Source organism: Bombyx mandarina, chromosome 11 (assembly GCF_030267445.1).
Source record: "Bombyx mandarina strain Sakado chromosome 11, ASM3026744v2".
Taxonomy (NCBI): Eukaryota; Metazoa; Arthropoda; class Insecta; order Lepidoptera; family Bombycidae; genus Bombyx; species Bombyx mandarina.
Genome location: NC_143218.1, coordinates 5,892,689 through 5,908,586, shown reverse-complemented (window position 1 = coordinate 5,908,586; position 15,898 = coordinate 5,892,689). Strand labels below are relative to the sequence as shown.

At 33.0% G+C, this 15,898-nt stretch overlaps 3 protein-coding genes and 3 long non-coding RNA genes across 6 annotated transcripts in view; 3 read left to right on the top strand and 3 right to left on the bottom strand.

Annotated features, from left to right (window-relative positions):
* LOC149501960 (uncharacterized) overlaps window positions 1–15,898 on the top strand; it is a 396,223-nt gene that overhangs the window by 368,526 nt on the left and 11,799 nt on the right. The gene's annotated exons all lie outside the window — the stretch shown is intronic.
* On the top strand, window positions 2,165–5,804 carry LOC149501965 (nucleolar protein 11). Its single transcript, XM_089730794.1, has 4 exons — window positions 2,165–2,866; window positions 2,971–3,135; window positions 3,613–3,973; window positions 4,333–5,804. Exons 1-4 carry the CDS (start codon window positions 2,735–2,737, stop codon window positions 5,406–5,408), a joined length of 1,734 nt encoding a protein of 577 aa, XP_089586920.1. The 5' UTR covers window positions 2,165–2,734; the 3' UTR covers window positions 5,409–5,804.
* Window positions 6,129–7,736, bottom strand: LOC149501964 (RNA-binding region-containing protein 3). Its single transcript, XM_089730795.1, has one exon. The coding sequence runs from the start codon at window positions 7,715–7,717 to the stop codon at window positions 6,371–6,373; it is 1,347 nt and encodes a 448-aa protein (XP_089586921.1). The 5' UTR covers window positions 7,718–7,736; the 3' UTR covers window positions 6,129–6,370.
* LOC149501963 (uncharacterized) lies at window positions 9,857–11,544 on the top strand. The gene is made up of 2 exons (XR_016323742.1): window positions 9,857–10,404; window positions 10,962–11,544. It is a non-coding gene; the product is annotated as an uncharacterized LOC149501963 (long non-coding RNA).
* Window positions 11,556–13,235, bottom strand: LOC149501962 (uncharacterized). The gene has a single exon (XM_089731533.1). The coding sequence runs from the start codon at window positions 13,059–13,061 to the stop codon at window positions 11,556–11,558; it is 1,506 nt and encodes a 501-aa protein (XP_089587659.1). The 5' UTR covers window positions 13,062–13,235.
* Window positions 14,810–15,886, bottom strand: LOC149501961 (uncharacterized). The gene is made up of 2 exons (XR_016323751.1): window positions 15,508–15,886; window positions 14,810–15,326 (listed from the first exon to the last, which is right to left on the bottom strand). It is a non-coding gene; the product is annotated as an uncharacterized LOC149501961 (long non-coding RNA).

Here is a 15,898-nt window from a genome sequence, read left to right as displayed (position 1 = left end):
GATACACTAATATATGTGGACTTTTTGGCGGGAACGCGAGGAGTGAAGTTGTGTGATTTGTTTTATTTTGTCTATTTAGTGTTTTTTCAGGTTTAAATGTGCAATGACGGTGGTTTATTAACTGTTCAGCATCTATGAAGGTGCACAAATGTGAACAAATAAAACAAAGCTGTTGGACATAACTTCTCAGTATTCTTCAAAAAGTCCACTGAAAGAGTCTCAGTAAATGACCACCATTTCACTGAGATTATATTTTATCCCATATCATCTCATCTCATTTCATTAAAACTTCACTTCATATTATCATTTTTCATATTAAAAAAATATATATAAAAGATTAGGCTGTATGATATGCCACTTGCCTTTCCAGTTGGAAAAATAAATATAATCTATGAAGCACACATGTCACTTACATCTATAAACCGGTAAAATGGGGCGATTAGGGATTGAGAGGCGAATCGGAAAAAAACCGGGAAAATCTTTCGACGCTCAATATAAGTTTTATATTCGTTGCAAAATCTTCCATTTTTTGTAGTTTAATAGTAGAATGTTGAAAGTTCACAAAACAACTCTGAATATGCATGATAATAGCTGCTAACTTATAAAAAATCGCGTTTCAAATTAACTTCCTGTGGTGGTAATTATTTTAGTGCTAGAAACTTTGCTCTCTTTTATTTATTTGATAATAATAGAAGACGACTATGATTTATATATAGTGTTTGAACCAGCATATATATTAAAGGTAAGTCTCAGTTGTTTTTGTTTTTAATGTATTTGATTAAATAAGAATACATGTAAAAATCTGTTGTTTTTGGGGATATTGGGGACGTCTTAGGTACAAATAACAACGAAAAAGGGGTCAATTGGGATGAGAATACGTGAAATGGAAACGACCTAAGTATAAATAGGTACAGGTTTGTAATGTTGTCTATGTAGTTATAACAATATTTTTTAAATTTGTTGGTAAAAATCTGGTTTATTCGAAGCGAAATTGGGAATAAGTCTTTAGTTGAAATAGATAAGCAATTTAATATAAGTAAGTCATATAGTAGTATAAGTAATATAAGTAAGACATGTAACAAGATCAATGAAATCTCAAGGTGGACAAAAATGTCTAAGTAATACATAATAAAATATTTAATATTTGTTCAGAGTGGGGGTATTCATCTGATTAATCCATAGAATAACGGACACACCTAATCTCTTAACCCAGATAGAAATATCAGCCCCTAAGTACTTACCAAGAACGGAGAAATATAAACCGTTTCTAAGAAATTCCACTATATATGTATAAATATATATATATGAGGGAGTAGGGACGTCCGTAATGTTTGTAGAAAGTGTGACGTCAGCCTTGCGACGTCACGGTCATTAATTTGTTGACGAATGACTCATGTTTGGGTTTCCGAAACATAACTTCACGAGAACTTCACGAGAACTTCGTATATTGCACGAGAAGCATAACAACGTTACAGAGATATCCGTACAGTACAACGGCTCGGACACGAATCAATCAGTGCTAGACAGCACGGCCGTATTTATGGGGCTTCGTACCCGTGAGCGTGTTGACACGTTTTAAACACGTGAGCGTGTTTACACGTTTTTCAAACACGTGAGCGGGTTTACACGTTTTTCAAACACGTTTTAAAGTATTGAAATTACAATAATAGGAACTGTTTAACATCAATTTCTTATCACAGAGTAATTAGTTGATGATCAGTAGGTAAATAGTCATATTTGCGCCGACATATATATATATATATTTATATTTTTTGTTGTTAATGCACTGTCGATTGCACCTATAATTGAGGTGATGTCTGCCATGTACTTTTGTCAGTTTTTCAATTTTTTTTATTGATGATCACTTTGTTGGTGCAACTAAATAAATAAATTAATTAAAACTATATATAAAAATAAAAGTAGTGCCAACCCTAGCAAATTTCTCATTTCGTCCCAATTAACCGCAATTTTCGGGTAAATAGGGATTACACCTATTTTTGCATTTTTTGCTTAAACTGGAATGCTAGTTGCATAATTTTAAATTAGACAACAAAGATGCCCCCAAGACTCAATCATTTTGATCCTGATATAGCATTATATACATCAACAACTACCTTAAAATTGCTCATAAAGTTGGAATTTGTCCCTAATCGCCCCATTTTACGGTACTTTTTGGCGGGAACGCGAGGAGTGAAGTTGTGTGATTTGTTTTATTTTGTCTATTTAGTGTTTCTTCAGGTTTAATGTGTAATAACGGTGGTTTATTAACTGTTTAATATCTGTGAAAGTGCACAAATATGGGAAAATGAAACAAAGCTGCTGGACGTAACTTCTCGGGATTTTCCAAAAAGTCCACTGAAAAAATCTTAGTAAATGACCACCATTTTACTAAGATTATATTTCATTCCATATCATCTCATTTCATTTAATTTCATCCCAGTTGATTAACGTCTCAAATTAATCATTTTCATTTAATTTCACTTCATATTATCATTTTTCATAAAAATAAGAATATAAATTAAAATAAGACATAACTTAAAGGTCTTAGTCACCAGGTCATAAAATCACAAAAAAAATATATATTTGAGAGATGCATGCGTTGTTGTCTACATTATTTTATTATTTTCCTTCAACATCGAAATAAGTACATACATAATTATGCATTTTAATAATTAAACAACATTTATGTGCATTATCTATGGTTGAACATTTTGATATTGAAACGTAAAGAACCATGGCAAAATTTCATAATTACTATGTTTTGTGTCCACTGATAGATCAAAAAAGTTTTCTTGGAGTTTCGAAAGATAAAGAGGATGCTAACGTTTTAGTAACTTTAGGTAGAAATGTTGTTAACAAATACAGAGTAAGTAATAGTTACAGCTATAAGGCTCTTTTACTTTCCTTTTAATATTCATTAAAAATAAATGTTTTTAGGTTATACTATTGTAAAATTAAAAAATAATTTAGCTTTCAGACCAGAAACAAGTCGGAGGTTGGACATCGAAGGATCATATAACTTCAGCTGTGATCTATGATGACACAAATGGTAATTACATAGGGGTCTTCAATAACAACATAATCAAAACATGGCAAGAAGATTCAGCTAATTTAGACAAATCAAAGAAGTTCAAGGTTAGATTAAACAATTTCACTATATTTTCGTTTTTCGAATAATTCGGATTAAGATCACCTTTCTCTTTTTTTTCTTTTCTTTGGACTTGATGTTGAAAATGTTACGATGCTTAAAATGTTATATGTATTACGTTAAAACCCCTGTTTTCGACAATTGTCTAATAAGTAACCCCTCAGAGCGTTCACTTGTCCCATGCAATGTTACAACTGTCTTCCACTGTCATAATGATGTTTAAATGTTTTAATTCAGTTCAAATTAAGAGCAGAATTAATCAATATTGGTATATAATGGTTACATACTTTGTTGTTAAATAAACAATGCAGTATGAATAATATGTACAGTTACAATATTATTCCTGAAATATAAACATTTAGAAATTAACGTAGTACTAAAATAATAAAATAATGCTATATTGTAAGATTTAAGTTTTTAACCTTATCAAAAATTCTAATTGTAAAATATGTTTTCTACTACAGTTTTCACTAAACATTCTGAAACTGCTGCCAAGGAAAAAGAGATCACCATTAATAATATTCTCTGATGGAAATTGTTCCTCACTGTCTTATGCAATTGAGAACCGTAAAAGTTTTGAAAACAAACCTGTTTTCAAAGAAACCGAAACCATTGTTGATATATCTTACTATGGAAAATATAGTGATTGCATATGCTACATAACGAAAAGTAATAAAGATACATTTGATATTGTAACCTGCCCACTCAGGGAAGAGCTCTGTGATCTAGAGAGAACAAAACTGAATCGGACAAAAATATTACGAGATGATGTAAACGTCGTAGGAAAAATAATTTGCATGGAAACCAATTGTGTCTATGTTATATGTAAGTTTTATAAAATAATTTATGTTCATAAAGTTTTTTTTCTCTTTAATATCTACAATCAGTATCATGTACTTTTTTATTAGATAAGTCGAAATTCATTACATAGTAAGAGCATCACTCCAGCACGCCATCTACTCGAAATTTAAAGATTTGTAAGTTATATTGATATTTGAATTACAGGCGCTACCCCATAGGGTTGTGTAATTCCATTCTGTGCAGCCAAACCGTTGTAAGGATAACTTTGTAGATTAAATGATTGTTGTCACTACTACACTACAAGTACTAAAGTTCATAAAGTGGTCTGAATAACTTTAAAAATAAAAAAGCAACATTCACATTAAAACTTCTATTGTTTACAGGGAGCGATTCAAAAATGTCAGAATATAACTTAGTACAGAAAAGCTGGAGAATAATAGGAACTGTTTCGTGGATATCAACTGCTTCAAGTATTTCTCTTGCTTGGATGGGCAAAAACCATCTCATCCTATTTGGCAGCAACATGGATCAAGATGGAGCCATAATAGTCGCTTACAATACTACTTTAGGAGTAGGATCCTGCAAGTACCCTATGAAAATGTACACAGAAAATGCTAGAATTTATTGTTTTGATAACAGGATTTGCCTAGAAGCTTCTAATCATATTGGTATGTTACCTTACATTTTGGAAACAAAAAGGAATCTGTCTAGCCTTCTTGGATCCCATGAAGTTATACTGGATGAGGAAACTGAAATAGCTAATTGGGGAACACCCACAATACCTTTGTTTCCAGTGGATGATCAAATAAAAGGTCTACTAAAACTAGGTCTAACAGAAAGGAGTATATGTGCTCAAATTATACCTAATTTACTGGAAAAAGGTGATTTTGTGAACATAATGTGTACTATTCGAAAATTCAGTGACATACCTGAATCTGTTTTAGTGTCAATACTAAAATATGCAGTCAAACTAGTACAAAGTGAAAATGTAGATATCACTAAGCCCGAGGAATTCCATGCCTACTGTAGCGAACACAGTGTGACAGAAAAAGAGAAGTTTAGATTCTTAAATGATGCCTTCACTATAACATTCAGTGATGCTCTTGTTATTCCACATCTGCGTAATGGTCTTACTTTAGAGGATACTTTGTTTCTGATTGCCTATATAACGTATTTGTTGGTTGATCCTGGAATTGACTTAAATCTTGAATATGAAAGCAAGCTGTATGATTGGTGTATGTTATTGTTGGATTCCTTTTATCAGCAATATTTACTGACAAGAGATGACACAGTAACCCACGTCTTGCAGAACATGTTGAATGTAATTATAGATTTGATCAAGCCATTAGAGAACATGAGTTTATTATTAGCTAAAATGCAAAACTTAGTTATGGGAAAGAATTTTGTTTTTAAAACCGAAAAACAATTGTCATACACAATTGAATCTATTATAATATAGAGCTCGAAACAATGCTTAATTTCTTTTTATCCCTGAAATTAACTAACATATCAATGCATCTATTTTGACCAGAGTTTGAACCAGGATTTTGTTTATTTTTGTACTTGAAATTAATTAACATATTGACACTTGAAAGGCAGTCCTTACCAATAAAAATACGAAAGTTAAATATATCATTCCTATCTGCAGATTGTCTGCATCCAGGGCTGATAATTCTACTATTTTTACTGTTGCGGATTCAGGACAGGAATTACTATTCCAGTATTAACTTGAATCTTGTGTTTACCAAGTGATAATAATAGGATTTAAAAAAACCTTATGAATATGAACTGAGTTGATTTATTATGTACCCTCATGTTTAATATCATCAAGCGTCAATATATTATAATTGCTTAATAGTGTTTTTTTCTATTCACATACTATGTAGATTGTATGCTATCTATTTTTTTACTAGTATACAATTTTATGAAAAATAGTCTAGGGTTTACATATGATTTCCAAACTAAAATTTATATTCAATACCATCAACATCATACTAATTTCATACAATGAATGAATGAAACAACAGCTTGCATAGATTTTTGAAGACATTATGTAAGATATTATTATTGGCCAATATCATCCATTATTTATAGTTAATATTATATATACATATATAATATACCTATTATACTTATACATTTTACATGGTTAATTTAAATATATAATATAAATAAAAAATATTAACATTATTTCATCTAATTTCTCCACTTTTCAATTAATTTGTGCAGTGAATAGGACATTTATGAAAGACAGGAACAAGAATATCCAAACCACAAAGTACAATAGGTAAGTACGCTAACCAATGAAAAAAAAAATGGCACAGTTATTAGATGCATTTTTGTTAATATACTTTCCAAGAAATCCTGTATGATAGTACACTTGGTGTGTTGTTAGACTAAATTTAAATATTCGTACCAAATTTATTCTATAGTTCGTTTATTGGCTGCTCTAGCAAACTGTACAATCATAGGTCTGTCTTTCAACATGAAACCATTTGTTTCTGTGAGTGCTTTTTGTGCAATCCTCTCCGATGGAAACGTGACAAATGCTTGACCTTTCATCCTTCCCTCTTGCATGACTCTCACATCAAAGCCTTGGCGCTCTTCCTCAGTGAGATCTACAACATATAGCCGATAAATCCTCTCCACATCTTCACTGGTCACATTTTTGGCTAAATTTTTAATGTACAGCCTCAACGATGGTTGACCCGGGTGGTAATTTTTAAATACTGGCAGAATCTTCATGTCATAATGAGATAGACGATTCTTTAACAATTCTTTTCTGGTTATTACGGGTTGTTCAGGTTCAGAAATACTCTCTTCAATGTTTTGAGGCTGTTCTTCTTTGTCATATTTTCCAATTTCACCGATGACTTCAGGTTCTTCTACTGGTTTCTGTAAACTGTCTTGAGACACCATAACGCATATTTTCTTAGGCTCCTGTACAGCTGTAATATCAAATACTTCTTCTTGATTTATAGGAATTCTTTTCATTTTTGCTTCTGGTGGCAAAGTAGCTGGAATTTTTCTTGAAGGTTTAGGCAATTTGTGTTTTCTTCTCACCATAACAGGGATCACAGGATGTTGATCAACAGCCATTATTTCATCACTAGACAGCTCTGATTCAGAGTCATTTTTATATGAATTTGCCATATCAAAAAGATATTCTCGGAAAATTTCTTTGAAAGTGTTTATTGCTATAATATTTGAATTAAATGGTGTATCAAGGCTCATTTTGTTCATGAGATGCAATACTTGAATGTAAAAAGGCTTATGTTTGAGAAGCATATGGACAATGTTAATAATTACTTCTGGATTTATGTCCGGATATTGATATTTCAAGTGAGGTGATGGGGGCTGATAAAAGTCTACGGATGGATTCCAAGCGTTAAGAGTACACAGGAATCGCTTAATCATGAGGGTAGCAGCAGAATCAAGTTTTTGTTTGTTTACTGTTGTAACAGGCACCTTTTCAGTAGAATATTCGACAACTAATCTTCTTCCAGCTAATTCGAGTTGATGTAGCCGCAGTAGAGAGTGTTTGGCACGCTCCATCGTTCCAAAAGATGCGAAAACATAATTACTTTTCTTGGAGCTCTCCCATACAGATTCAGCCCCGAAATGTTTCAAAAGTTGTTCCTTGTCACCTAATGAAAGGCCAGTTGGCAAATGCCTAATCATTAGTACTTTCGACATATTTACAGTATTCGAAACAAATTTTGAATTTCTACATTGAATTATGCAGGGTATTAAGTTTAAACGGTACATAGACTTCTTCTTCTTCTTCTTCTTAATTTTGGCTCGGCACCATTCGTGCATTTGGCCAGTGTCAAGTATTTTACATTTTGTCAACAAAGCGAGGGAAACGTATAACGCGAATTAAAATAATTAAATCGTACCGGGAATTATACAAAAACAAATCAGAATAATTTCATATCTAAAAAATATATATAAGAAAAGAAAACAAATAATATTAAACTACAATTTAATCTTGTTATTTATAATAAATTTATTTAATGCACTATATACACAGGGTCTATTATCTCTAAGAAGTAAGTAAATATTAGAAGGAAGAGGAATAGAGAGAGATATTAGAGATTCATATAGGAAAGAGTGGTCATATAAAGGACAGGAAAAGAAAACATGATTCATATCGCAGTAACTCTCACCATATTCACAGGCAGCACTAGATACTATGCCAAGTTTATGCAGATGTACCGGAAGGCAAATATGTCCAAGACGCATGCGGATTAAAGACGAAGTGGCAGTTTTATTAAAACATAGTTTGGCAAACCATGGTTTTCTTGGGATTAAAGGTTGTATAGCGTAGAGGAAGCGACCCTTGACCTGACTGCTCTCTCTCCAGCTCAAATCCCATGTATCACGGAGATATATGCTAGGTAAAGCATTCAGGTCGTGTCCGAAAATCGTGTATGGGTATAAATCGCCACTCACAGTTGCCTCGTTTGCCAAACTGTCAGCTCTCACATTTCCTATGATGCCACAGTGGCTAGGTATCCAGCAGAAAGTGACTGTGTAGTTGTTTAATTGGCAATGCAACAACTTTCTCTTACATTCAAATGTTATGTGGAAGAAAGGATTCAGTTTTAAGGAAAATTTTTCTAAGCTTTGTAAAGAACTAAGTGAATCTGTAAATATAACACTTTTATTGAGTTTAAAAATTATAACATATTCTATTGCTTTCAGAAGACCGAAGCATTCTCCCGTAAATATAGATGTTTCTGGTGGTAATTTTATTTTTTGGACTATATTATATTGGTTATGAAATACACCTACTCCAACACACCCTGTGGGATGTTTGGATGCATCAGTATATATGTAATGCCAATTTGGCCATTTATTATTTACAATATGGTTAAAAGTAGTGTTTACATTACAATCGGACCTATCTATGTTGAGAGAAAAACAAATAGTAGGAGAGAAAAGAAGAGAATCATATGAAGTTTTAAATAAAGGAAGGACTTTAAAGGAATGTGTAGGAGCTTGTAACGATTTATATTTCTGAAAACTTTTTACTAGGCATGGAAAGGGCTTATTAGTAGAAGACAATTTCTCTGACAATAATTCAAGTTTGGAAGGTAAAGGATGATTATAAAATTGAACAATTCGGAAAATAAATCTGTCAGAGAGATACTGGCGTCTAAATCTTAAAGGGGGATCGCAACATTCTATTTGAAGTGCATTAACGGGAGTGGATTTCATTGCACCTGTAATGAGTCTTAATGCCTTAGAATGAATCAGGGCCAATTTCTTAAAACCTGTCACATTCCCAGGATCTAAAAAGAAAGTACCAAAATCTAAAATACTTCTAATAGCGGCGTTATAAACCAACTTCATAGTAGCTGGATGAGCACCCCACCAGACACCACGTAGGCATCTGAGCATATTCAAATTCCGTTCACATTTTGAAACTACAAGCTCACAATGGGCTAGACCTGTTAGTTTTGCATCAAGTACAACCCCTAAAAACTTTACTTGATTTTTGCTTGGTAAAGGTGTATTATCATAAGTAATAATAGGTGTGGGAGGATTTCGAGATTTGGTAAAAATAACGCAGCTACTCTTTGACGGAGATAAATCTAGGCCATTAGTATCCATCCAAGTTTTTAAAGAAGATAAAGATGAAGAAATATGCTCACAAGCATTTGTCACAGATTCATCAGAGGCGTATATGACCAAGTCGTCCGCATACTGTAGGATACTAACATTGTCACCAACAGACCTTTCTAAGTCGTGTGTATATATGTTGTACAATAAAGGGCTTAGTACAGAACCTTGCGGCAACCCCTTCCAGACCAATCTACTTGGTGTATACGGTACTCCAACGTCCAGAATAATTTGTCTCTCGGAAAGAAGATTAAAAATAAAGTTAGTTAAAAGGTGTGGGACATTTAAATTATTCAGCTTTTGTTTAAGAATGGGGAGTAAAATGTTATCGTATGCAGAATTAATATCCAAGAAAGCAGCGACTGTGGATTTTTTGTCTAAAAATGCATTACGTATATCAGTAGTAAAAATCCCCAAGCTATCTGCCACACTTTTCCCCTTTCTAAAACCAAACTGTGTCTGAGAGAGATGCTCACTATTCTCAATGAACCATTCAAGACGATTTTTAATAACATGTTCAACTACTTTAGTAATTACCGATGATAAAACTATTGGGCGAAAAGACTCAACATTAGACTGTGTTTTATTTGGTTTCAAAAAGGGCAGCACTATTTGCCTTCGCCAAGATAAAGGAATGTCACCTGACAAAACTACTTTGTTTATTATATTTAAAAAGTGACCTAAGCCATTTTCACCAATGTGTGATAAAAAGGAATATGGTATCCCGTCTTCCCCAGGAGCACTGTCCTTTACGTGGTTTAACACTCCTTTCAGCTCGATCATAGTAATAGGAAGATTTAAAGAAGAAAAGCTATTGGTTTTAACGGGTAGGGAACGGATAATTAAATCTTGGTGTGGTACAGAAGCAGGAGCCAAACGGTCGAGGAATTGATCGGCTAATATAATAGGAAGGAGAAGCGCACTCGAAGGATTTATAGCGGTTCTAAATCTCTTGATGTTTCGCCAAAGAACTGACGAATGTGTTTCAGGAGACAAGGAACTGCAAAAATTCCTCCAACCCTCAAACTTCTTTTTCTTAAACAACTTCCTTGTCTCTTTCATTATCTCCAACAGTGCATCATAATTCTCCAATGACATGTTAATGCGATAGTTCCTCTCAGCAAGTCTCCGCCTAGATATAGCATTAGTGCATTCTTCATCCCACCATGGTGGTGATGACAATTTATTATGGCGCGGCTTTCGCTTAGGAAAAACAGTATCAGCAGCTTGTAATAAAACAGATTTAAAATAGTCCGTATCACAAGTATTTGTATCTTGAAGAAATGTTTCTTCTACTAATGTAGTATATTTGTCCCAATGAGAATCAATGATTTTATGTTTTAATCGCGGCTTTGATGTTAATGCTTCATTTTGTTTATTATAGGGAAAGGAAATAACAATGGGATAGTGATCACTATTGAATGTGGATGACAAAGTAGACCAAGTTAATAAAGACGCTAAATTAGAAGTACAAATAGACAGGTCTATAGCACTGATTGCTTCATCAGGCCTAGTGAGCCGGGTAGGGGATCCGGTATTTAAGATACACAGATCATATGAGTCTAAAATATCCAACAATTCATGTCCATAACAATTAGAAAAGGAACTACCCCAAGATGTGTGATGAGAGTTAAAATCACCCAAAATCATGAAAGGATGAGGAAGAAGTGAAATTATATTTCTAATTTCACTAAAGACTCTTAAAGAAGGATGTGGAATATAAACGGAAACATAACAAATATTATTAACAATAGCAGCAATGATAGAAAAATCATCACTGTGTGAAGGAAGAGGAAGAGGAGATATAAGATGAGAGTTTCTGACAAGAAGGCACACACCGCCATACCCATCAGCCCTGTCATTCCTTAAACAGGAATAGCCAGGGATTTTAAATGTATAATTCGGCTTAAGCCAGGTTTCAGATAAAGAAAGAATAAAAGGTTTAAAAGTATTTACAATATGTACAAGTTCATGTTTTTTACTTATGATACTTCTGCAGTTCCATTGAACTATCCTGTCCATTATGACTATTATTATTATTGTTAGGGTTGAATAAAGTAGCAGCGTTGGTCGGTATGGTTAAATTTGATTGAGATAACAATTTAATTAAAGTTGTAATTAAGTCTATTAAGTTCTGTTCACTCTGTTTGTCAGCATTGGGTGAGGTTTGTAATACACAACCATTAGAGGGTGTGGGCATGTTGTAATCCTTTACAATTGAATTGTGAGCTTCACTGTCATAACCTTTATTAGGTTTAGGTGGGGTTCGTGGTTTAGTAACAACAGTTTTTTTATACGATAATATGCGTGATGGGGGTGAGCCGGGTACAATAGTATTGTTTGTTTGTAAAGTTTTCTTTGGAATGGATGTTAAGACATCAGCATATGTTTTATTTATTATTGGGTGAAGTTTTGATGCTTCCATGTATGATAGGTTGTTTTCAGCCATGGTAGTTTTTATTTCTTTTTGCCTAAAATATTCTGGGCATTTTTTGCTTGACGCAAAATGTAGCCCAGAACATAAGCAGCAAGAGCCCTGATCTTCCTCAATATTACAGCTATCACCGGTGTGACCTTGTCCACATTTATAGCATCTTGGTTTGGACCTGCATTTTGTTTTTGTGTGGCCAAAATGACAACAGTTATAGCACTGTATAGTTGGGTAAGTATATAGTTGTACAGGTAAAGAGTTAAAACACATAAAAACACGTTTAGGTAATACTTGGCCGTCAAATGTCAATACAACTGTTTGAGAGGGTTTCCAAGTTGGTTCATTATTTACAATTACCTTATAATTTAAACGTCTGACTTTAATTATATCACCACATCCCATAGGCATATTAGTATTTTCCTTTATATCTTCGGGAGTCCACTCAGTTGGAACTCCCCTTACTAATCCCATTCTAGTAATATTAAAGGTGGGTATATATGCTTTCAACTTATTTTCAGATAAACAATTTGACTGGAGAAAGCTGTTGGCGTCTAAATAATTATGAAAAGAAAGAGACATTTTGTTTCTTCCTATCCTTTTCAAACTGCCATTTATAATTTTATTAAAAGAATTTTTTTTTAAAAACCTGCCGAACACAATAGGGTGAAGATTGGTGCCGTCGTCTTCCGCAGACTGTATTTTATGAACATGCACAATGTAAGGGCCACGATCATTGCAATCATAATTAGTCCTGCCTATTTGTGTGGGAGCGTGGGAAGGAGAATTTACGTTATCGGGAGTAGAAGATGGTAAATTATTCATGGGGACCTTTATAAACTCATCATTACAATGACAATCAGTGTTTTTTAATGCATCATTATTATGTTTCCTTTTCCTCTTATTACATTGCTTGCATATCCTATGAAGATAATTTCGTTTTAATTTTCGTTTGGATACCGACGAACAGTCGGAATCCATTCCAGATTCGTTTGAAATTGTAACAAATGCTCCCACAGGGGGCACTGTGCCCCCTGGGTCTGGCGGCTCGTTCATAAAAGTATTCAGAAAAAACTTACCCTACGTAGAAAAGATAAATAATAAATATAGGAATAACACTAATCTAAAATTCACAACTTAGAATTATTCTGATTACTAATTACAATAAATCTACAATTTAATTTGAAAAAAAATTTAAAAACCGCGCCCGCCAAGTTCGAACGTTTCCCGCGCTTTCTACATAGACTTATTTAATTTTTACATACTTATATTTTATTTCTAAGGGATTTTATTACCTGGTAACTAAGACCTTTAGGTCAAGTCTTATTTTAATTCTAATAAAAACTTTTTTATATTAAAAATGATATTATTAAATGAAATAATATGAGATGAGATGGATGTCTCAGTAAAATGGTGGTTATTTACTGAGACTTTTTCAGTGGACTTTTTGGATGATCCCGAGAAGTTACGTACATCAGCTTTGTTTCATTTTCCCACATTTGTGCACTTTCACGGATACTAAACAGTTCATAAATCACCGTTATTACACAATTAAACCTGAAGAAACACTAAATAGACAAAATAAAACAAATCACACAACTTCATTCCTCGGTTTCCCGCGAAAAAGTCATTTTTTAAGGGATTTTATGACCTGGTAACTAAAACTTTTAAGTCATGTCTTATTTTAATGGGGTTGGCAACTGTCAAAGTGGCGCTTGTGTGCATTGTTCCCATAACATTCAATATTTGTATTGGAATTTTTGATTAAAAATTATTTTAAGCACAATGACGCGTTGTTTTGTGCCAATATGCTCAGAAATTGGAGTACATCAATTCCGAAGGTCAAGAAAATTGGAAGACTGTGGTTAAAGGCCATTTGACGCGAAAAAAGTACTCCCACAAAAAGTTCGAGGTTATGTCGTAAACACTTTGTAGAATCTGACTATGAAAACATTAGTAAATACACAGGTATGTTTCTTTCTGTCAAATATTTATAATGCATGACTAGGTGTAGCACACATCTTTGTTCTCTTATTAAAAAAATCCAATAATAATTAGTTAGGCACACTATTCGTTGCTAACATATTTTGCAAGTAGATTTATGTTCTAAGGAACCTTTTAACAAACACAAAATCAGACTGGAGGAAACGCATTCCTCATGAGCTGTTGTTCATTATCAGCTGTTACTATTGAAAGTTCTATCTAAATCGCTGCATCCATTGTAATAACAAATATTTTGAACCATGGTCAGGTGTCCTTGTGATAGTATATTTAAATGTTTTTCTTTGTGTTGTAGGTGTCAAACATTAACATAAATATCTGAAGAAAGGTGCTGTACCATCTATATTTTCATGGAATATGAAACCAGTTTCTGAAGAAACAAAAAATAGAGAACAAAGGTTACAAACTCGTACCCTTTGAAGAACACAGCAATGTGCATTTTGATTCAAATGTCTCTCAAGAAATTCTAATAGAAAATAATAACTCTAGTATAGATGAAACAATTACAAGGCATCATATTACTATTGGAACTCAAACATCCAATATATTAAGATTGTTCTCTACAGAGCTATTACTTGCAGACGATGAGACAGTGCAATACTACACCGGGTTGGAAACAGCATCTAAGTTTTCATTAGTTTTAATCACACTTATGCCAATGTCATTGATATAAGGTATCGCTGGAGTAGAGTGGTCGGCATATCAATAGAAGATCAATTTTGAATGTTACTAATTAAGCTTATTATATATTTCATATGTGTAATGTTATGTAATTTTAGAGAAGGAATTGTCAATAAAAATAATTTAAAATATTCCTGATTATTTATTTCGACAAGTGTGTATAGTTATAATACAGATATTTTTCATACAATGCTTCTTTGAAAATATTTTCATAAAAGATATCTCATTTATTTATCATATTATTTATAAAATTATTGTCTTTTTCAACATAAATCACTTTGATGTCCTTGTAGGTGTAAATAACCAAGTTGCAGTATGTTTTGCCTGAGCAGTATAACTGCCCTTGGATTTGATAATAATATGTGCAGGTTTTTTTTAGAGACAATATCCCGTTACATTGTTCTAAGTAAGGCACCGTTGTTATATTTATTTCATGTTTTCTGCTAGCGTATGGACATTTCACTTCAATTATAGTTTCTTCGCCCGACACACCATCAGGAGATGCAGCAAGATATGGGCGCTCTTGGCTAATGAAAATGCCACATGGCTCCACTAGCAAATCATATATATTAGCATATTTTGCTAGAGCTATTTTTTAATTTTGTTTCAAAATTAAAATTTTGGTCATATGGCTCTAATCTGAAAAAAATAAAATAATACATTAGTTGGTAGGTAATGTGTGTAATGTGAGCAATTCTTTTTGCACATGCTACAAGGAATAAAGTTCTTAAGGTACACAATTTAATATTATTATAATAATATCTACCGGAAACAGTTTGAGAGAAGTTTTCTAAGTTAAAATAAAACATCAACATTGTACCTTTCGACAAAATCCACTTTTTTTCCTCGTAAAGATGCACCACGTTTTCTCAACTCCTCCTTTAATTCTTTAACTATCCAGTTGGAATACATGTTGTAAAACTGTTTAGCACTACTTAGAAAGTAAGAAGAACCGTATCAAAGTCACAAAATGCCGAAATATCACGAACGCAAAACACACAAAATGGCGGCTCTCTGTGACAAGGGAACAAGCTACGCTGGCGACATCTGAGAAAAGCTTTAACCGGCCAACCCCATTGAAATGTTCTTAATTTTATGAAAAATCGGATAGTTTAAGGTTGCGGTTTTTTGGTGGGAGTGTGAAGTGTCATTTTTGTACATTATTTTATTTTTTTCAATTAGTATGTGTCTAATAATGATGGATAATTAAC